Here is a 22,454-nt window from a genome sequence, read left to right as displayed (position 1 = left end):
CTGAGTCACACACATCACACGCAGGCAGGTAGGTGGGCAGGTGCGTGCGCGCGCACACACCAAGCGCGCGCGCACACACACACACACCACCTCACCCCCCCCCACACACACACCCCACACCACCTCACACACCACCCACACACAGGGAAGGGCTAGGTCGATGCTACTGGTGGGGGCCAACTATGGAGCCAGGGCATCCTGGGTGGCTGGTCTGGACAGGATGGCAGCAGAGAAAAAAGGACACCATGGGCACGATTAGGTTTTGGCCTTTAGTCTGAAAAAGTGTTGACTGAAAGTGTACAACAGAGAGCGGGTACAAGCGGCTGGGGGCCATGGAGCCGCCAATAAAAAAGAATGTCCTTAAATAAAGTTCACAGAGTAAAAACCAGAACCACCAGTCCTTCCCTCCAACACAACAGAGCACAGGCACAGAACCGGTGATGAGCCCCAAGGAGCAAGGAGGCGGCTGGGGAGGACAGCAGAGGCTCCCAGGCTGCTGTGTGGAGGGAGAGCCCTCTTTGGAATGGGCTGAGCCAAGCCACCCAGCTCCCCCTGCACACCTCATAACCACTGCTAAGGCTAAAGGAAAAAGACAAAACTCAGTCTCAGTCTGGAGGGCTCAGAAAACAGTCTAGGTGGGCAGGGGTCTGGACAACCGCTAGTCCCGCTTGGCCTTCTTGTTGTCACTGTTGCCATTTTCTTCAGCCTCCTCAGTAGAGAGCACCGCCTCCAGTTTCCGCTTGCCACTCTCTGGCTGAAGTGCTGCTGTGTTTCGGGGCTTGAAGCAAATGATGATGCAGGTCATGTTGTCACATCCTGTACCGTCCCCAGAAGTGTCTGGTGCCAGGCACTGATCCAGCAGCTACAAAAGGGATGGGGTAGCTCAGCTTCAGAGTTTGAAAACCTTCCTGGGAACCTAAAGTCTCAAAGGGCTGGCCTTGCTGAGACAGAGTGGCAGAAGGAGGGGAACAGGCAACAGGTGTCACAAAACAGGCCACTTGCTAGTGCATGAGGCATAAGGATAAGTCAGGGAAATGAGGGAAAGTGAAACTTTCTAGTCAGAGTTTAGTATCTGTCAGTAATTAGTGATACTCCCAGGCTCTGGTCTTAACTCAGGCCAAAAGAGAAAACCTTGGATACACAGACCAGACACCCTCTCTCCTCTACCCTGGGACTTACCTCTTCCACGATGGATGACAATAACCGAAGCTCCCCATTTTCATCACGCTGACTGATCTTCGATTGAATAAAGTCTATAACTTCCTGGCTGCTCATCACATTCCTGGGGTCAAAAACAACAGTAAGAATCTTCTTTAGTCCCAGCAAGGCAGAGTAGAGGATAGAGGTCACAGATGGCTCAGGCCAACGTAAACACCCACAGAGATTTTTCTCAGCTTTGCCTTAGGCTTGGGGGTCTTGACACCAAGCTGCTGCCTATCTAGGCTCTAATTCTAGAGCAGCCTGAGAAAAGGGGCTGACTACAGCCATTAGAAGGAAGATAAAGCAGCTCAGAGCCCTACAAGTAATGCTGCAGGGGAAAAAAGGGAATTTTAGGGTTTTCCGCCAGTGCTTACCAGATGCCATCACAGGCAATGACCATGAATTCGTGATCGTCAGTGAGAGTCAGCACCTTGATGTCAGGAAGGGCCGAAATCATCTGTTCCTCAGGTGGCAAGTTCTTGTTTCTCTTGTAGAAGTGGTCTCCTGAAGTAAAGGAATGGATGGATGATGAGTAAGTAGTTTGAGCACTTCACAGATTTGTGTTTGAGGCCAGTCAAACCCTGCCATTTATTTCCCTTCTTTACAAAGTTCCATAATCTAGTGGAATGGAGAAGTGAGTTCTAGTTTTTCCGGTTTCAGCCCTGTCTTTGGGTTGCTGAACCTTAGGTCAGTCACTAACCTGTTTTTTCATCATCTAGAAGTGATACCTATTTTACCTATTTTATAGTGATGATTAAGGGACATAGGTAGTAGATACAAAAATACTTGGAAAGATAAAAAGGCCATGAAGATTAAAGTTTGCTATAGGTAGTCTGGAACAGAGAACAAGACCCCAGAAGTTTTTCCCATAGTTTCTTGGCCCTTACCAATGGCTCTGGAGAGGTTGAGGCCACCATTGACTCGCCCATCCATGGTGACCTTGCCACCAGCATTCTTGATGCGTGCTAGCTCCACTTCATCCTCCGGTTTGTGGTCATAGGACATGTCTAAAGCTTTGCCAGCCTCAGACACCACACAGCGGGAGTCTCCTGCATTGGCTACGATCAACTGCTTCCCTCGTATCAGAGCCACCACTGCTGTTGTACCACTGTCAGAGCCAGGCTTAAAAGGAAGAAAAGGACCATCATGGGAGCTTCTGGACACCAGCTGTAATCATTCCCCTACGTCTTCTCATCTCACTAGGACCACCAAGAGCACTTTAACAGACAGGAGGAGCACAGCTTTAATCTTTCCAGATATAGCATGCTCTCCCCCTTTTCTGAGATAATTCTACCCGAAAGGCCTAATTCCCCTTGCAGAGTAAATCCTTCCATGACCATGACTTCAGTGCTAAGATAGGAAGGGACACTTCTCCCAAAATCAAAATCAGAGAATTCACACTTGGCCTCCTGGCTTTCCAGACTCATTGCCCTCCTTTCCCCACACACCTCCTCTTTGCCTTCCATCCCAGGCACCATCATCTCCTCTTCTTCTTCCTCATCCTCTTCAGCCTCCTCAGTGTCATCCTCGTCTTCCTCATTCTCTGCCTCTTCACTGCTGTAGCCATCTTCTTCCTCACTGCATTCCTGCCAGAGGGACAATCCCAGGCTACTGAGACTGAGATGACCTCCTTGCCCCCTCCCCTCAACTCACGCTCAGAACCAAGAGGCCCTGACTGAACATAGATCCTTAAAACACTGAAAGATGCAAATATATGATCATGACAGAAAAATGTGGAGGACGGGAGAGGACTAGGATGGATATAACTAATATCCTGAACTAGGTTCAGTGGTCACCAGCAGGAAACCTCGGGCAAGGCCAGAGCTGCTAGCCAAAAGCACCTTCCAGGCAACATGACCAGAAAATAAGTTGCCCAGAAAAACCCAAATATCCAAAGTAACAACCACCAACTTCTTGTTCTCTCTCTAGGAGACAGACTCTGAAAGGCCAGAACTAGATGTGTTTGTTATAATGTCAACAAAGGAAGAGGTTAAGAGGGCTAATGGTACCTGTGTTGGTGGAGATAATGAATTTTAAAAAAGCTTAGACTGTAGTTGGGGGATGATGTCAAAATAGACAGAAGAGAGTAGAAAGCTATGCACGGCGACCAACCAGGCCCTCTCTACAACTTCAACATCTATCTGCCCCCACTGGGCCCTTACCTCGCTGTCTTCCTCCTCCTCCTCCGCCTCATCTGACTCATCCTCACTGTCCTCAAAGAACTTGGACTTAGCAACTCGAGGCAGCTTGTCGGAGGCTGAAGAGCAGGAAGGCCCAGCCTCACCAGTGGGAGTGCCAGGCTCCCCACCTTGGCCTGCCTCAGTCCCACATTCCGAGTTGGAGGAAAGGCCCATGTGAGCCTTGGCTGTGGGGCCATTTTCCTCTGAAGAAGTTTCCCTAGATGGGTCCCCAGGTCCTGCCTCCCCATTGAGGCCCTGGGACCCTGGTTCCTCGCCTGTCCCAGCTCCAGATTTGCTGTGGGGAGCACCCTTGTGACAGTTCTGCCCGTAGCGTGTCAGCAGCTCTTCAATAGTCATGGTAGCCTCTTCATGCAGCAGTGCAGCCTCCTCATTGTCCACTGCAGGGGAGAGGCTAAATCAGCACCCCATGCCAGACTCCTCATGGAATCAGTCCCTTACTACCTCCACAGCTCTTGCAACCTGAGTTCCAACTTCCCCACCACCTCCCACTCCTAAGGCTCCTCTCACACTTATCAAATCTCAGAAGAACAGCCCTTTGCTCCCTTTTCCTCAAGTAACATCAGCCTCTAGAGACTTCCTTTGGTCTTTGTCTTGCACTCCCTTCTTAGTCAAAGGAATACTAGTTACTATATGTGTTCCCTGTCACCTCTCATTTTTTATTGGTAAGTTGGAAACCCTAATCTGGCTGAGGACCCAGGAAGTCCACAATGCTACTAGTCCAGGCCTAGGGCTCAGGCTTAATGACTGGCTGCTATGGCTAAAGGCAGCTCCAGTCTTAAAAAAAAGATCACATAAACATTAAAATGAACCAGAAAGACCCAGTCGCAATGACAAAAGATGATATATATAAAAATGCTTACAACTACAACACTATGAACTCAACAAAGGTTAATCCTCTCTCTCCTTTTCATAACCACCTGTAGTACAGGAGATTCTTTAACATGAGGATTTCCCAGGTCCCTAGGAAGCCATCTTTCAGAACTGACACACAACTAATATGTATTAAAGAGCAGTTCTTTAATATGCCGATTTCCTTTCAAACAAAAGATGCCACACTCACCATCATCTTCATCAGCTACTTTTTCTTTTTCATCCTCATCCTCAGTGGGTCGCCCTGCAATCTGCGCCAGCTCCTTAATGACTTCCTCAGTGGTCAGTTTGGCATCGATAGCCAGGAAGGCATCTTCCAAAGCCTGAATATAATCAAACTAGTATGAGGCAAGTGTAGGAAGAAGTACGCGGGTACAAAATGAACTGCCTATACACAAGCCTGGGCACGAGGATGAGATGCAAATTAGAGTGTGATCCACCAAGCTGTGAGACACTCACAGACAAATAAAAAACAGTTTAGAGACTTAGGAATCAATAAGGTAGCTCTAAAAAGGATCAAGTGGGAATAAGCTCATTTTAGGTACAGAATTCTTTAAGAAATACAATAAGAAGAAGCTGGGTGGCAATGAAAAAGGAAAAGCCAAGGACTGGAAAAAAAGGGAAAGTCTGCAGAAATGGAGAATGAAGAGTGTGGGAAGACAGACCTTCTGTAGCTTGCCTTCTTTGTAGGCCTTCTGATCTTTGATGATATCAGGAAGATATTTGGCACAGTACAAGGCAACTTCCTCCCCTAGAACAAAGGTAAAGTCACCCAGAGCATAGCTTCACACACATAGAAAGTGATATAATATCAGCACACCATTCTAGAGTGAATCCCAAGGATTGAGGAGATGAATGTCTTAGCACAACTGAAACCTATTTAAAAGACAATGTTTTGGGAAGTTCTGACCAAGAAAATGGATTTCACCATCACCTCTCTCACGGCTATATTAATATAGCCCATGTCTTTTCTCGCCTGTATACTTAGTTTTCAGTGAAAAAGAAATAAATACTAATGTAGGAAGAGACTTCTTGGATTGAAACAAGGCCTGGTGAGATTAAGAACCAATACACTATCCTCCTGGGAAGGACGAATGGCAGAATAGAGAAAAATAGCACTAGGCAGGAAATTATATCTGAGGACCAGAACCCTGGAAAGTAAAAGAACAAAGGACCTGGAAGTGGGGTCCTAGAATGTTACCATATGATCTGCTAAAGTTACCTCCATGTCCATCGTAGACAGAAAACATAGCTGTCTCACTGTCCAGCTCAGGAATACAGTTGTGAGCATCCTAGGAAAAAGAGCATAATCAGCATTTCTTAAGGTCAAAGGGTATTCTTCCTTGTGCACCTCAGGTCATAAGGATTGCCTTCACACCTTAATCTCACTAACCCTTCCCTGGCTGACCTACATGGCCTAGAAATAAGAAACGAAGATGGGATGATAAATAAGAATATTACACAGGAGGGAGAAAGGAAGGGAGGGGGGAAAAGGAAAGGAAGGAGGGAGGGAAGAAGGGAAAGAGATGAATCAGGTCACTACCTCTGCAGTCTAGCAGCCTCAGCCTAGGAGATCTCAGTCCAGATGGCAGAATGTTTGGCTGTTGGAACTCTAGACCTGACCCTTTTGGATTTGTGGCAACTATGGGAAGAACCAGAATAAAGGATCTTCAAAGTCACTTCCAGACCCATTCTATGAATCAGTGAACTTAAAGGAAGAAAATGTTAGGGAAGATAGCAAAAAGCAACCTGAGGGCATTACTGACCTAAAAAGTTTCTAGGAGAATCCTAAGACAGCCTGAGTGAAAGCACTAGAAATTGGTAAAGCTACATACATTTAATACTCCCCACCCCCCCAAAACCACCATCTAAACAAATTACTCCCCTTTTCTCTTAAAGTTTAACTCATTTAAGAAGTTACCCCCAAGGCTAGGGGGAGGATATATTTACAAAAGGTATCTTTCCAACAAATAGTTATTAAACTACACTGTGTGTAGTACTTGTTAACTGGAATTTACAATGCCCCATTAAATCAGCCATCCCATCTCCTATCCCCAGCTGGAACTGACATACCATTTAAATCTGAAGGCACAGCACACCTGAAGAGAAATTTGAAATGGTCCTGCTACACGAACATTTTATTTGGGAGGCTGGGCTTGATCAAATTCTTCTATTAATAAAACTGCCACCCAAACTAATATTCCTGGCTAAGCCAAAGTTCAGGCAAGACTGTCAGACGTAGATAAAAGGGTACCGCCGCTTACCCTGCCCCATCTTGGAAAACAACCCAACCTTCCTTTCAGGTATTCTCTACAGACAAAAAGGATATAATTAGCTATTTACTTTTTTTGTGTGTGGGGGGGTACGCGGGCCTCTCACTGTTGTGGCCTCTCCCGTTGCGGAGCGCAGGCTCAGCGGCCATGGCTCACGGGCCCAGCCGCTCCGCGGCATGTGGGATCTTCCCGAACCGCAGCACGGCCCTGTGTCCCCTGCATAGGCAGGCGGACTCTCAACCACTGCGCCACCAGGGAAGCCCCTAGCTATTTACTTTGATTAGTTAGTAAAGTTAATAGTTCTCCTTTGTCTTTCAGATATTAGAATTTAAAATTTTCTAATTATATTGATAGTCAGGAGACCTGAATGTAGTAGTTCTGTTGTCACTAAAATAAGACTATTCCTTCATTATACAAGTCTAGAATATAAAACTTAGGGGGCTTCCCTGGTGGCGCAGTAGCTGAGAATCCGCCTGCTAAGGCAGGGGACACGGGTTTGATCCCTGTGCCAGGAAGATCCCACATGCCGCGGAGCAACTAAGCCCGTGCACCACAACTACTGAGCCTGTGTCCCGCAACTACTGAAGCCCACACACCTAAAGACCGTGCTCTGCAACAAGAGGAGCCACCGCAATGAGAAGCCCGCGCACCGCAACTATAGAGAGCCCATGCGCAGCAAAGAAGACCCAACTCAGCCAAAAATAAATTTAAAAAAAACAAAAAAAGGGGCTTCCGTGGTGGCACAGTGGTTGAGAGTCTGCCTGCCAATGCAGGGGACACGGGTTTGAGCCCTGGTCTGGGAGAATCCCACATGCCGCGGAGCGGCTGGGCCCGTGAGCCACAACTACTGAGCCTGTGTGTCTGGAGCCTGTGCTCTGCAACAAGAGAGGCCGCAACAGTGAGAGGCCCGTGCACCGCGATGAAGAGTGGCCCCTGCTCGCCCCAACTAGAGAAAGCCCTCGCACAGAAACGAAGACCCAACACAGCCAAAAATAAATTAATTAATTTTTAAAAAAAACTCACTTTAAAAAAAAACAAAAAAAACAAAAACTTAGGGTTTTAAAATAGGGAAGGAGAGCACTGAAAAGGAGCTACTCTTTCTTGTATTTCCCTCTGATTGTCTCCAGAAGAAAGTGCTCCAGAAGCTAATGGGCGTCCACAGAAGGCCTCTGATGGCTTATCTATGGTCATTGACACAACTGCCTCTTAGCCTCATCCCCAGGATCTAGAAGAACACCACACACCAAAGGTCATCTTCTTCCTCTCTCCCTCTTCCAACCACTCTACCACCAGCCACACTGACCTCCCATCTCTCTAGACCAGGGTTTATCTTACTGGGCCTTCCTCTCCTATCACCAACATCTTAGCACTTTCTTGCCTTTTATGATTGTCTTTTACCACAGCATCCTCTACAGTGGTTCTCAGAGTTTAATGTGCCTAAGAATTCATTTGTTCATTCATTCATTCATCAAATATCTGAGTATCCATTATGTGCTAGTATGTGTTCTGGGTGCTCAGGATATATCAGTGAACAAAATAAAGACCCACACTTCATAAAACACTTATATTCTAGTGAGGGATATAGACAACAAACACAATAAATAGGTAAATCATATAGAATGATAGCATAATTCACCTAGAAAGATGGTAATGCTATGAAATAAAGAAAAAGTGAGAAGGGATGGGTTGGATGACAAAAGCAGTGAGAGAATCGGCATGGGACACAGTATAGCACAGGTATGCCAAACCCATAAGAAACTGTACCTCAGACGTCACTACCTTGGTCATGCTGTGAGTGTCTGATTAGTTTCAGCAAAACAGTTGTGTCACATTTATGTTGATTTTAATTCTGTTGATTTTGTAGTTTGGTTTGTTGGCATGTAATTTATGTCCAGTTCTATGTTTGTACACATATAAGTAACATTACATTAAAATCATTTTAGTGAATATTGGAGATCCACAAATATTGCTTTCCTTAAAAAAAAAAAAACACAAACAAAAAAAATCCATGGAAGATCTCGAAGATATTTTGTTAAATAAAACAAAGTGCATAATGATATATTTAGTAAGCTGCTTTCTGTATAGGAGGGAGCACAGGAATAGACGTTTGCCTTCTCATACTTTAATACTACAAGGACACACAGAAAACTAATAAAAGTAAACTGTGGGAGGGCATGAGGGTGCAGACAGACTGATGGGAGCAAGACTTAACCATGGGAATGTTTAGCTTTTTCAAAAGTAAATGAAATGTCTTTTTAAAGACTCAATATATGCTAAAATTTGAGAGGCTGGTCCAACTAATTTCACTTTTTTGGTAGATGAGAGAGGAGCACTCTTCCTGTCCACTGCTTCCCAGTGGAACAAGAGAATCAACTGGTCTTTCTCTGTCCTGCAACGTACTCTAAATCACAGCTGTATCATTTTTTTAAAAAATAGATCTTTATTGGAGTATAATTACTTCACAATACTGTGTTAGTTTCTGTTGCACAACAAAGTGAATCAGCCATATGCATACACATGTCCCCATATCCCCTCTCTCTTGCATCTCCCTCCCATCCTCCCTATCCCACCCCTCTAGGTCATCGCAAAGCATGGAGCCAATCCCCCTGTGCTATGCTGCTGCTTCCCACCAGCCAACTATTTTACATTCGGTAGCGTATATATGTCGATGCTACTCTCACTTCGCCCCAGCTTCCCCCTCCCACCCCATGTTCCCAAGTCCATCCTCTATCTCTACCTCTTTATTCCTGCCCTGTAACTAGGTTCATCAGTACCGTTTTTTTGTTTTGTTTTAGATTCCATATATATGCATTAGCATACGGTATTTGTTTTTCTCTTTCTGACTTACTTCACTCTGTAAGACAGACTCTAGGTCCATACACCTCACTACAAATAACTCAATTTTGTTTCTTTTTATGGCTGAGTAATATTCCGTTGTAAATATGTGTCACATCTTCTTTATCCATTCATCTGTTGATGGACATTTAGGTTGGTGTACTATCTCTTTTGAACCCACACCTCTATTTAAAAAAATCTTTTTGACTTCTCATCTGTTCCTCATAAGATCATGTGACTTTGAAGCAGATCTGAACACAGGAAAAAATATTTAACCTCAATAGTAATCAAAGAAATGAACATTAAAATAACAAGGAATTATCCTTTTGTGCAAATTAGAATGATGAAAAAGATGAATAGTATCCAGTAATAGTAAGAGTGAAGATAAAAACACATTCTCATGTACTCTGATCAAACAGGAATATAAATTACTAGTTTTCCTGGAGGGCAATTTGGTAATATGTACCACAATGTGCATGTCTTTTGATCTAGTAATTTGACTTCTAAAGGTTTATTTTATGGGACTACTGACACAAGGAAACAAAGATAGGAAGAATGTTCATTACAGCATTACTTATAATAAAAAACAATTATAACCATCTAAATTTCCATGAATAGATTAGATTACAAACAGTACATCCCTCCAATGGAATATATGCAGCTGTCAGAAATGATCAATATGTATTCACTTAGAAATGAATTCACAATATATTGTGATAAAAGCAAAATATTAGGTATCTATGTATATGTCAGAAGTCTGTAAGATCACACATCAAACTTAGTGGAGGGTGAAATCTGAGTAATAATTATATCCTACTTTTCAAGATTTTTATTTTTATTAGCCATATCGTTCCATTCTGAATAATGACCACAACAAAAGAAACCTATGATTGTCCTTAAGCTAGCTGCCAAGCTACCATATACTGTGTGATCTCTGGTCAGCTATCTATTGGTGTGCCTCAATTTTACCCTCTATAGTATGGAATAAGAATATCTACATTACTCATATCATCACAGGACTATCATGATGATGATGTAAAACTTCTTTGTAAACTGGAACATAATATATAAGTATATATATTCTGCTCTGAAATTCAGTACCTGGTTCACATTTGTCTTCTCTATCCTTTTTCTCAAAGAGGAATGCCCACAATAAAGGCTCATCTTATGCCTTGAGGTCTCAGTTCCTAAAACCACTCCACATTATCTTCTCCTCAACTTCTTGGTGAGGTTTTGGATCTGTATCACTTGGAACTGCTCTACCTTCTCTAAGCACTTCAATTTCCCCCTTATATCTTCAATCATAGCTTACATACCTTTACCTTTGTCTGTCTCTGTCCTTTTCTGAGTCAGAGCTAAGTACTGCATATTTCAACTCTGTCTCTTAGCAATCTAGAAAAACTCATCCAACCTTGTTATAACCCGACCAAATGCTTTCTTCACACTTGAATCAGAGCCACTAAGTATCGCTAGTCATAAAATGTCATGAAATCATGTTGATTGTGGTGACTACTTCCATTTAGCACTTTTTTCTGTATTCTGCATTGACTCTTAAATATATTAACCACAGTCAGTCACAAACCTTTCCCACATTATTCAAGCTCTCAATGTTATTTTCCTTTCACTCGCAGCAGATGAGCTAACCTCTTACTTTACTTAGATCAAGGTCTTATTTCAAGATCTACCTCATCTTCCCTATTCTAACTCAAAATTTCTCCATAGTTGTATCTAACATCTCCTTCACTTCTGCCTGAGAAGCAATATTTCTCCTCTTTTTTAAAATAAATTTATTTATTTTTGGCTACGTTAGGTCTTCGTTGCTGTGCGCAGGCTTTCTCCAATTGTGTGGAGTGGGCTTCTCACTGCGGTGGCTTCTCTTGCTGCGGAGCACTGGCTCTATGTGTGCAGGCTTCAGTAGCTGTGGCACGTGGGCTCAGTAGTTGTGGCTCACGAGCTCTAGAGCGCAGGATCAGTAGTTGTGGCACACGGGCTTAGCTGCTCTGCAGCATGTGGGATCTTCCCGGCTCAGGGTTTGACCCTGTGTCCCCTGCATTGGCAGGCGGGTTCTTAACCACTGCGCCGCCAGGGAAGTCCCTCTCCTCTCTTTCTAGATTAACATTTCCTCTTAAACTCAAACCCTTCTCCTTCAAGATCATACTTCACGAAGCAGGCAGTCACTATAACAGCAATCCAAATAGCCATTTTGCAGGCTTCACTCTCCCCAACAGCTGTATGTAATTAAATAGTACAAACCATGTCAGCTTTCTCAAAAGTTCTCTTGGGTTCTGTGAAGAACTGTAGTTCTATACCTCTAATTGCCTGTTTCTACAGGATATCCCTTCTCCACCTCAAGCTTAATATATGTAAACAGGAACTTAGCAGTCTCCAAAAAAATCAGAGCTTCCCCTACATGTCTTATTTCTGTCAATGGAATCTTAACTCTCCTAGCAACACCTAATATCAGTCACTCCTTGACTTCCTGGCTGTCTTCCACCAACCATTACTGAGTCCTGCTGACTTTTCCCTCATAACTGTGATCCTGGATTACTTTATTCTTAATGGTATTTTAACTGCTCTCCTGTCTCTATTCTCTGCCCCCTGTAATTCAGCCTACATACATCCAGCTGCCAGATTAATCTCCCTAACATAACATTTTATTGCTAGGCCCTTCAATGGACTCTACTGCATTAGATTAATTCCATACAAGTTACTGGCAATTTAAGGCACTCAGTAATCATTCCTATCCATCTCCATAACCTAACCTCTTTAACTCATACCATTCCCCAAAAGAAACTACTCTTGACACTCTTGATACTGAACACCCTACCCCAGCAAAGTAGTAAGCATGCCTGCTTCAGTCTTTCCTCCTATCCTTTCGTCTAATACTTTTCTTCTCCCACTTTCCTCCTCCCCATTTGTTACCATTTATACTCTTTCCTAAAGGTCCAGTTAGTCTCACCACCTCCAAGAGATCTTTCTTCATCACACCAATACTCTGTGATCATTCCCCACCCGAACTCTTTTAATATTTATTGCTTCTACCAATAATTTGGCACTCAGCATACGCTATCTTGTATTGTTATCCAACATTCCATAGGGGAAAAGGGAGTCCTAGGTCCAAAACAGCATGAAAACAGACTGTCTTAAATTTCTTTACAGCGCTGGGGCCTAACAGTATGTTCTGTAACACAGCAGGATGTTTACTTATGATGGTGAGTTCCCAGCTGCCTCAGAACAAATATCTTAGGGATACCTCCTCCTTCATTTACTACCCAAAACCTAAAGTTGTATCATAACACAATAACCACTGAGGTGGTATGAAAGAAATGATGCAGAACACACAGATCACCTGAATGAGGGCTCTTATGTCTTGCTTTACTAAATTATATATCACACAGCCCCTTCTGACCTTCTAGACACCAGTGGATCTGCTATTAATAAAGACCTGGTTATCTTTCCTGATGTCAATTTCCTAAGGTTACAAATACATCCGCAAAGGCTCCTGTGTCACTTGATCAATCATTTAGGTTTATGATACTTAAATTTATCTAAATCTTTGCAATTCAAGATAAAACTTTTGAAGGTGGTTGGAAAGGGAACTACATTTTTGGTTTTAAAAAGTCATGTATTACTGTCTGACTTTTAAAATTATATGCATGTATTACCACTGTGCTATAGACTGAATGTTTTGTGTCTCCCTAACATTCCTATGTTGAAACTTCATGGCCAAAGTGATGGTATTTGGAGGTAGGGGCTTTGGGAGGTAATTAAGTCATGAGGGAGGAGCCCTCATGAATGAAATTAGTACCCTTATAAAAGACCCCAGAGAGGTCCTCTGCCTTGTGAGGACACAGCTAAAACACAGCCACTATGAACCAAGAAGTGGGCCTTCTCCAGACACCTTGATCTTAAGCTTCCCATTAGGGTCTCAAAGAGATATTTACACACCCATGTTCATAGCAGCTTTGTTCAAAAGAGCCAAAAAGTAGAAGAACCCATGTGTTCATCAACAGATGAATGGATAAACAAAATGTGATATATACATACAAAGGAACATCATTAAGCCTTAAAAAGAAAGGAAATTCTGATACATGCTATAACATGGATGAACGTTGAGGACATTATGCTATGTGAAATAAGCCAGTCATAAAGACAAATCTGTCTTTATATGAGGTACCCAGAGTAGTCAAATTCATAGAGACAGAAAGTAGAACAGTGGTTGTCAGGCGCTGGGGGAAGGGGGAATGGGGAGTGGTTTAATGGGTATAGAGTTTCAGTTTTGCAAGATGAAAAGAATTCTGGAGACTGGTTGCACAACAATGTGAATCTACTTAACGCTACTGAACTGTACATTTTAAATGGTTAAGATGGTAAATTTTATGTTATGTGTATTTTAGCAAACAAACAAACTTCCTACAAAGAAAAGCCCAGTCTCAGATGGCATCACTGGTGAGTTCTACCAAATATTTAAAGACTAATTAATAGCAATTCTTCACAAACTCTTCCAAAATACAGAAGACAGGGTGACACTTCCCAACTCATTCTATGAGGCCAGTATTATCCTGATACCAAAGCCAGACAGACATCACAAGAAAACTATAGACTTAATATCATTAAGATAGTAATACTCATCAATACATCTACAAATTCAGAACAATTCCTATCAAAATCCCAGATGCCTTTTGTACTGAAACTGACAAGCTGATCCTAAAGTTCATATGGAAATACGAGGGACCCAGAAAAGAAGAAACAAGAAAAGGAACAAAGCTGGAAGACTCGTACTTCCCAACTTCAAAACCACAAAGCTATAGTAACCAAGACAGTGTGGTACCATATATCAATGGAATGGAATTAAGAGTCCAGAAATAAACCCTCATATTTATGGTCAATTGATCTTAAACAATGATGCCAAGATAATTCAGAAAGGGAAAAGAATACGCTTCTTAACAAATGATGGGGACTTCCCTGGTGGTTCAGTGGTTACGAATCTGCCTTCCAATGAAGGGGATGCAGGTTCGATCCCTGGTCAGGGAACTAAGATCCCACATGCCGCGGGGCAACTAAGCCCTGAGCTGCAACGCCCTCGCACTCTAGAGCCCATGCGCTACAACTAAAGAGAAGCCCACACGCTGCAACGAAGATCCTGCGTGCCGTAACTAAGACTCGATGCAGCCAAATAAATAAATAAATACCTAAAAAAACAAAAAACAAAAACAAACAACACTGGGACAAACACATATCCAGATGTAAAAGTTTGAACTTGGACCCCTTCTTTACACCATACACAAAAATTAACTCAAAATGGATCACAGACCTAAATGTAAGAGCCAAAACTATGAAACTCTTAACAGATAAACTGGACTTCATCAAAATTAATAACTTTTGTGCTTCAAAGGACACCAACAGGGGCTTCCCTGGCAGTCCAGTGGTTAAGACTCTGCACTTCTACTGCAGGGTAGCACGGGTTCGATCCCTGGTTGGGGAACTAAGATCCCACATGCCCACATGCTGCTCGGCATGGCCAAAAAAAACAAACAAACAAACAAAAGGACGAAGGATCTGAACAGCCATTTCTCCAAGGATACAGAAATGGCCAATAAACACAAGGAAAAATGCTCAAATATCATTAGCCACCACGGAAATACAAGCAAAACCACAATGAGACATCATTTCACACCCACCAGAATGGCTATAATTGGAGGAAAAAAAAAAAAGATAACAGGTGTAGGGAGGAGGTAGAGAAACTGACACCCTCATATACTGCTGGTAGAAATGCAAAATGGCGCAACCACTTTGGCAAACAGGCAGTTCCTCAAAATGTTAAACGTGGAGTTACTATATGACCCAGCAATTCTACTCCTAGGAATATACTCAAGAGAAATAAAACTTATTTCCACACAAAAATTTGAACATGAATATTCATAGCACCATTATTCATAATAGCCAAAAGGTGGAAATCCAAACCACCATCAACTGATGGAGGAATAAACAAAATGTGCATACAATGGAAGATTATTCAGCCATAAAAAGGAATGACTTACTGTTTGATTCATGATACAACCTGGATGACCCTTAAAAATGTTGTTTAGGGGCTTCCCTGGCGGTGCAGTGGTTAAGAATCTGCCTGTCAGTGCGGAGGACATGGGTTTGAGCCCTGGTCCGGGAAGATCCCACATGCCACGGAGCAACTAGGTCCATGTGCCACAACTACTGAGCCTGTGCTCTAGAGCCTGCAAGCCACAACTATTGAGCCTGCACGCCACAACTACTGAAGCCCGCGTGCCTAGAGTCCGTGCTCCACAACAAGAGAAGCCACCGCAATGAGAAGCCTGCGCACTGCAGTGAAGAGAAGCCCCAGCTCACCGCAACTAGAGAAAGCCGGCACGCAGCAACGAAGACCCGACGCAGCCAAAAATAAATTAATTAATTAAAAATATATGTATATTGTTTAGTAAAAAGCAACCAGACATAAAAGGTGACATATTTATATTAAATGTTCAGAATAAACAAATCCATAATGTAAATTAGTGGTTGCCAGGCATTAGAGGAGGGGGGATAGGGAGTGACTAATAATGGCTACAAGATTTCTTTTTCGGGGGATGAAAATGTTCTAAAATTAATAGTGGTGATGGCTGCACAACTCTGTGAGTATATTAACTATTGAAATGTACACTTTAAATGGATATGGTACCTGAATTATATCTCGATACAGTTGTTTAAAAAGGGACCTGTATATACATTTTCAAGTACTATGCATGATTAAAAGTTGACACACTCCATCTCTGAACTAGACTTAGAGGGAGACAGAAAACAACTCCACTGGAACTGGTACTCAGTTTACAGTGTCATTAAACATCAGTGATGCTTTCAGTTCCAAAGATTTGTGCTTCCAGACAGCACAATTTTAAGGGCAGCTAACAGTGGCAAGAACTACTGATCAGATCTGTCAAATTTCACACTCAAATTCAAGCCCTTACCTCTCAAAGTATAATTCCAAGATGGTAACCCAATAGAGGGTCAGGGGTTCAGAAGCAGTATTAACTGCCAGGGGATTGGGCAGCAGAAATAATGTAAAATATTCTTGAAATCTTGAGAAATAAGTTCTGACTGTAACTTACAGTTGCTTGAAAACTTATAAAGGAATAGTATAGTAGAAAACAATTTCTCTATATTAATGGACATACATTCGATATCATTTCATGCTAATTTTGAATTGTAAAGAATAGGAACTGCATGCTGATCAAAAAGAATGCCCTTTTATGAAAGTTGCTTAACTGTATCCTAGACAAAGGAATTCTGATCTGGTTCAGTAAGTAAAAAGTGCTTTAAGCTACAGATGAGACACTAATCTGAGGTACAAACAATAAATGCTCTTCAGCCTCAGATGCCCTCTCTCAAGTGGAACCCCACAGCATGCTTGTGGTATCTCATTTTATATTTCCCCTATTAATATAATGATTTAAACTGTCATGCATGTACCTTTAAGAACTTTCTGCTCAACATTATCTATATTCAATTCTAGATGACCCTCTGTGATTACTAATAAGCCAGCTTCTATATGGCAATAAACAGCTAGCCTACTCAAATTTATACTCTAGGTATTGATGCTGCCTTTAAAAGGGACAAATATAAGATATATATAGAGATATATAGATATAGATATCCTAATTCCTCACAGGAAGCAATTTTGTCACTTCCAGAGAACCTCATAACCAAAAACTAAAAGTACTCTAGTCTCTTTGAGACTACATCAACTAAAACTGTTTTCAGATTGGACTTCTCATTAGACATCAGAAACTCAGAGCCTTTCCATATATATTTCTCAGGCACCCTTCCACAACCTACCTGTTAACCCCCAAAATACATACCTCAACCAGCTTGAGGGTCCCTCCAAACCATGGAGAAGGAAGAAGGGAAGGGAACATCAACTGTGGTATTTTGATTACCCCTCCTCAAAACACCCTGGTTCCACAGCAAGAGGGGCTGGAGAGAGGCAGAAAGTATAAAATGCCAGCTATTGATAGTTGCCATTCTTGCCTCAAGAGAAGGGATAAAACGGTACTCTCTAAGGCTGACTATACATCAGTCAGGATTTCAGTAACCTTTATAATGTGTATGGGTGTGATAAACTTACCTCAACTAAATCATTAGGACCAGGCAAATAAGGCCAATAGAATTAATAAACTGGTGAAATTCAGCCCTAAAGGTTAAGAGGGACAGGAGTACACTTTCTGAAAAGGTAAGATTCACTCAAGAGGCTAGAAGTCAGTTCTTTTCTTGCCATAGCAAAGAAACTATGTTACACTTCAGGGAGAAAGGAAACAAAGCCAGAAGCAAAAGTATCAATGCAGCAGAACAGGATCCCAAACAGGACTTCAAGAAGATTTGATTGGGTCTACTTAACTATTCAAACAAAGGGAAATTCAGAAATCGCATAATAAGATTTTAAAACCCTAAGTGGTTATCTCTCAGGAGGAAGATTAGGATCTAAGGAATAGTCTAGCAAGATCTCTACAAACCAAACAGCCCCTGATGAAAACAGTTATGTTCTAATTACCAGAGGAGAAACCAAAAATAAAGGGAAATACCCTGCAGGGAAGAAGCAAACAGTACAGAATCACTGGGCAAAAGACTTGGAAAATTGATTATCCAAGCAACTCAATTCATAAAGAAAACTAGAAAGAGTAACAAAGAAGTGGAACAACCACAGCAGAGAGGAAAGTGGAAAACATGGAATAAGAAACCCAAAGGAAAAGCCTTACTGTGACATGAGATAGTCACCTCAAATCTTACAATCAGAAAATGCCATAGAACTGGAACCTCCAAATTACCAGCTAACCCAAACCCCAGACTGACAATGAAGCTACATCCAGATATTTCTACCAGCCAGACAATTACATTTACCAAGCACCCAGTAAACTCAATACTGTGCACCATAGAGAAATCTGTTGACACAGGTGAGAACAGTGTGTAGTATAGGTCTTGAACAATTTTCATCCTACAGATTCTTTCCACCAAGGCACAAGCAACCTAATCTCTCTGGGCGTCGGTTTTTGAGCTGTAAAATGTGGTGAGATGAACTATATAGGATCCTCTCCATTCCTGAGATTTTAAGCAGATGATAAAGTTTGCCATGGGTATAAAATGTGAGTCTGAGAACAAACCATTTAAGTTTATACTGTCATTCCAGAGCTAACCACAGGGAGGAGTGAGGGATTTGATGAAATTCCCAAGGGAGACTTTTGGCTGTTACCTGAAGCCCACCTAGTAAGTGGATAAACCTTCGATCCCAGACATAATTAGCGCATTTCCCTGGCTCCTCTGTCTAGACCTCACAAAACTCTTCACAAAAACACGTCTTACACATGTCTTTCTTCCCTTCCCTCCTACCATAGTTTTCTCTGTTCTCCTTTGTAGTTTCACACCCATTTGCCCAACACTACTCCTTTTTATCCAGAATTTTTCCATTTTTCCCTTTTATCGATAGTAAATTTTTCTATAAAAGAAAAATCAGTTCTCTGTAGGATAAGAAAAAAAAAGTTGATGAAATGATTGAAAATCAAGGAAACTATAAGCTACAACAAGCACAGGCAAAATGACAATTACTAAGTTTTAGAGAAATTCCGAGCGAGAAAAAAACATCAGGCATAATTTTAAAGGAAATTATAGTGACTGACACAGTTCAAGGCTTCCAAAGGCCAAGAAAGGCCCTGAAAGAATACAAATGAGTGACAATTCTTGGAGGTCAAGTCAAACCTCTGAAATTAACATGTGGTGCCCAGGGCCAGGCATCCAGGTATTAAGATTTTGAAGCGGACTATTTGCGTGGCTTCCTTTCCTGTCAAACTCCTCGTCCAAAGACGCCTCACACATCGCTTTTTTTTTTTTTAAGTACAGTCATTCACATCTATCCGCCTCTCTCTAGCAAAAGTCAATGGATAAATAGTCCCTCTCTTCATCTTTACTCCCACATTAAACCTCACACCGTTTACGAGCCTGGAGGGCTAGTTTGTCACGAGAGGATGGAGCGAAGGCACGGGGAGGTCGGTCAGTGGGCGGAAGGTGCCTCTCCCCACATGGCCGAGCCCTCGCCGCCAAGCTGGCCACCGTCACACGATCTCCTAGCACCGGCAGCTCCCTCTCGGCCCCGGCCCCGCTCTCGCTGTCGCCCCCCAATTTGCCGCTGCGGTCACAGGCTCTCGATTCGGACCCTTCCCCGGGGATGACCCCATCCCCCCCGGCTCCCTTTCTCCGTCAGGTTCCCGCCCTACAGCCGTCAGCCTATGGGCCCCTCCCGCCTCACCTCCATGGAGACGCGCCAGCCTTGCATGGCGGAGAAGCCGTAGGGCAGCGGCAGCCGCGAGGCGCCAACCCCGTCCCCAGAGCACTTCACCGTGTTGGGCTGGGAGAGGTAGGCACCCATGGCGGCGGCTGACCGGCGGCCTCAGGGGCAGGCGAACGGAGCGCGACCCGTGCCGGCGCCGGAGCCGGAGCCCCGGGTGCGCGCGTGGCAGGAGTGGGCCCGGCTGCGCGGCCGACGCAAGGTGCCGGTGAAAGGCGCGAGGCGGCCCAGGTGGCGGTAACGGGACCGGAGCACAGAGGGAGCGGAAGCGGAAACGGCGCCGCTTCAGACCCCGCCCGGCCGGCGCGGCGCGGCGCGGCGCTGCGGACAGTCATTTCCTTAGCAACTCGCCCCGCCCGCGGGGACAACGGCCCGCCCAACCGCCCTCCCGCGAGATTGGCGCGGCCACGCCCGCCAACGGCCGCGGCCTCCTTGGGGAAGACTGGGAGGTTGTTCCTCGCCAGTATCTCTCCCCAACTGTCCCCCACTGTCCCCCGCCTCCGCTCCCCTACCGCGGCCTCTCGCGTTTTGTCTGAAGCTCTTTTGTGCGGGACCTGGCACTTCCGGTTCATCTTCCAGCGTGTCAGCTCACTCTCCACCGCGCCCTCAGACTCCCTCAAACCCCGCCCCGTACAGTTCAATTAAAGTTGGCTAGTGTTCTGAGCGCAAGAAGTACCCTGGCCAGGCTTTGTGAGGCCTATGCGAGTAGGATGTGAGAGAGTCTTTCTGACAAAAGAAAATGAAGACCTCGATCTGTGACCCAGTCTATACTGGTCGAGAAGAAATCAAAGGAGAGTGGAAGAGCTGTTGCTTGAGGTCCTCAGGATGCCCCAGGCATGCGTTATACCAGGGGGAGAAGGGAATAATGTTACAAGGTTGCAGGGTGAAGAATGAAAGTAAACTGCTTTGGTGAGGGTTTTTGAGGAAACTATCTGGCCTCGCTGGAAATTGATTTTAAGTGGTAATATTAGATAGGATAGAGATGGTCGCAAGCGCCAAAATGGGTGACTTGGACTTCACTGCTATCCTGGTGTAGCACTTGGGGATTGTTGGTCTAGTCTTCGTGTACAGTGTAGATTGGAGGGAGAGTCTGGAAACTAACTGGTTAAAGGGCTCTTAATATAAGCATGGGACGAGAAGGGCAGGGACTAAGGTGGGTGGCAATGGGAATAGAGATAAAGGAAGAAATTAGACGATAAGAAATGGACAGAATTTAGTAACAGATTGGATTCAGGGGGTGGAAGAGAAAGGGAAAATTCTCAAAGGATAAGCAGATTAATTCTTTTAAAATGCAAAGATCATGGCTTCCTCCTACTCTTCAGATAGTCCAAATTCCTTAACATAGTTTACCAGACCCTTCATGCTTGAAAGGCTTCTTCCATGTCTCTCCCATTCCTCTCCATTTCCGCTACCCAGTGCTTCAGCAATATGTCTTTGGGTTCCTCCATGCTTTCTCTTCCTATGCTTTCACCCATGGAACATACCTCCTCACCCACCCACCCTCATCATTACTACCTTCAGGAAGTCTTTTCTAATATCCCTACAATGGTTTGGGTCCCCACTTGTGTGTCTTTCCTGACAGACTATAAACCTTTAGGAAGTCAGAAACTCTGTCAAACTTACTGTTGTATACCCCAGCATCCCTAGCACAATTCTTATCTGTGCTCAATAGTATTTAAATGCTTGTTGAATGAATGAATATCACCAAGGTTTTGACTCTGAATGACAAAAATTGGCAGAGCCCGGAACAGAAAATGGTGTGATGGGGGCGGGGGGCGGGGGTGAATGCTAGTTTGGTTTAAGGTGACAACTAGATATACAAACATTGCAAATATTGGCTTGAAGTTAGGCTATGAAGGTAGGAGGTGTTAATTAGGCCTGTTGGTCATCTCGAATCTGGATAAGATCTCTTACCAAGGCAGTGTTAAAGGAGCATGAAATTACTCGGCCTCTTTTTTTTTTTTTTAATTTATTTATGTTTTGGCTGTGTTGGGTCTTTGTTGCTGCACGTGGGCTTTCTCTAGTTGCGGGGAGCGGGGGCTACTCTTCTTTGCGATGCATGGTCTTCTCATTGCGGTGGCTTCTCTTGTTGCGGAGCATGAGCTCTAGGCGCGCGGGCTTCACTGGTTGTGGTACATGGGCTCAGTAGTTGTGGCTCGCGGGCTCTAGAACGCAGGCTCGGTAGTTGTGGTGCGCGGGCTTAGTTGCCCCGCAGCATGTGGGATCTTCCCGTACCAGGGCTCTCACCCGTGTCCCCTGCACTGGCAGGCGGATTCCTAACCACTGTGCCACCAGGGAAACCCCCAACCTCTTTTTTTTTTTTTTTTTTTGCGGTACACGGGCCTCTCACTGTTGTGGCCTCTCCCGTTGCGGAGCACAGGCTCCGGACGCGCAGGCTCAGCGGCCATGGCTCACGGGCCCAGCCGCTCCGCAGCATGTGGGATCTTCTTGGACCCGGGCACGAACCCGCGTCCCCAGCATCGGCAGGCGGACTCTCAACCACTGCGCCACCAGGGAAGCCCCCCTCTTTTTTTTTCTTCTAATAGTGGAATGTGATGTTGTGGGGAAAAAAGCGTGAGTTTTGATATATATATTACCTATGTGGTCTTTCACAAGTTACTTATTCTCTCTCAGACTCAGTTCCTCATCTATAAAACAGACATACAGTATCTACTTTTTCGGATTGCTTTAAGGCTAAGAGGAACTGAATATAAAATGCCAAGTTTACATAAA

General features: G+C 43.9%; 1 protein-coding gene across 2 annotated transcripts; it reads right to left on the bottom strand.

Annotated features, from left to right (window-relative positions):
- Positions 1 to 255: 255 nt before the first annotated feature.
- PPM1G (protein phosphatase, Mg2+/Mn2+ dependent 1G) lies at positions 256 to 20,006 on the bottom strand. 2 transcript variants are annotated; one of them, XM_089923344.1, is made up of 11 exons: positions 19,683 to 19,791; positions 17,248 to 17,362; positions 5,494 to 5,563; positions 4,937 to 5,022; positions 4,462 to 4,594; positions 3,363 to 3,778; positions 2,649 to 2,786; positions 2,088 to 2,322; positions 1,575 to 1,704; positions 1,180 to 1,282; positions 256 to 862 (listed from the first exon to the last, which is right to left on the bottom strand). In XM_089923344.1, the coding sequence occupies exons 2-11, from the start codon at positions 17,302 to 17,304 to the stop codon at positions 659 to 661; spliced, it is 1,572 nt and encodes a 523-aa protein (XP_089779470.1). In that variant the 5' UTR covers positions 17,305 to 17,362; positions 19,683 to 19,791; the 3' UTR covers positions 256 to 658. The 2 variants fall into 2 exon arrangements, with proteins under 2 accessions (XP_089779470.1, XP_022429917.1); XM_022574209.3 differs by lacking the exon at positions 17,248 to 17,362 and having other exon boundaries at positions 19,683 to 20,006.
- Between the last annotated feature and the right edge of the window lie 2,448 nt (positions 20,007 to 22,454).

This window comes from Delphinapterus leucas, chromosome 13 (genome assembly GCF_059928025.1).
Source record: "Delphinapterus leucas isolate spDelLeu-1000000601 "Yukka" chromosome 13, BTC_Dleu_Yukka2, whole genome shotgun sequence".
Classification (NCBI taxonomy): domain Eukaryota; kingdom Metazoa; phylum Chordata; class Mammalia; order Artiodactyla; family Monodontidae; genus Delphinapterus; species Delphinapterus leucas.
Note: the sequence above shows the minus strand (reverse complement) of the source record. Positions and strands in the feature narration are given on the sequence as shown.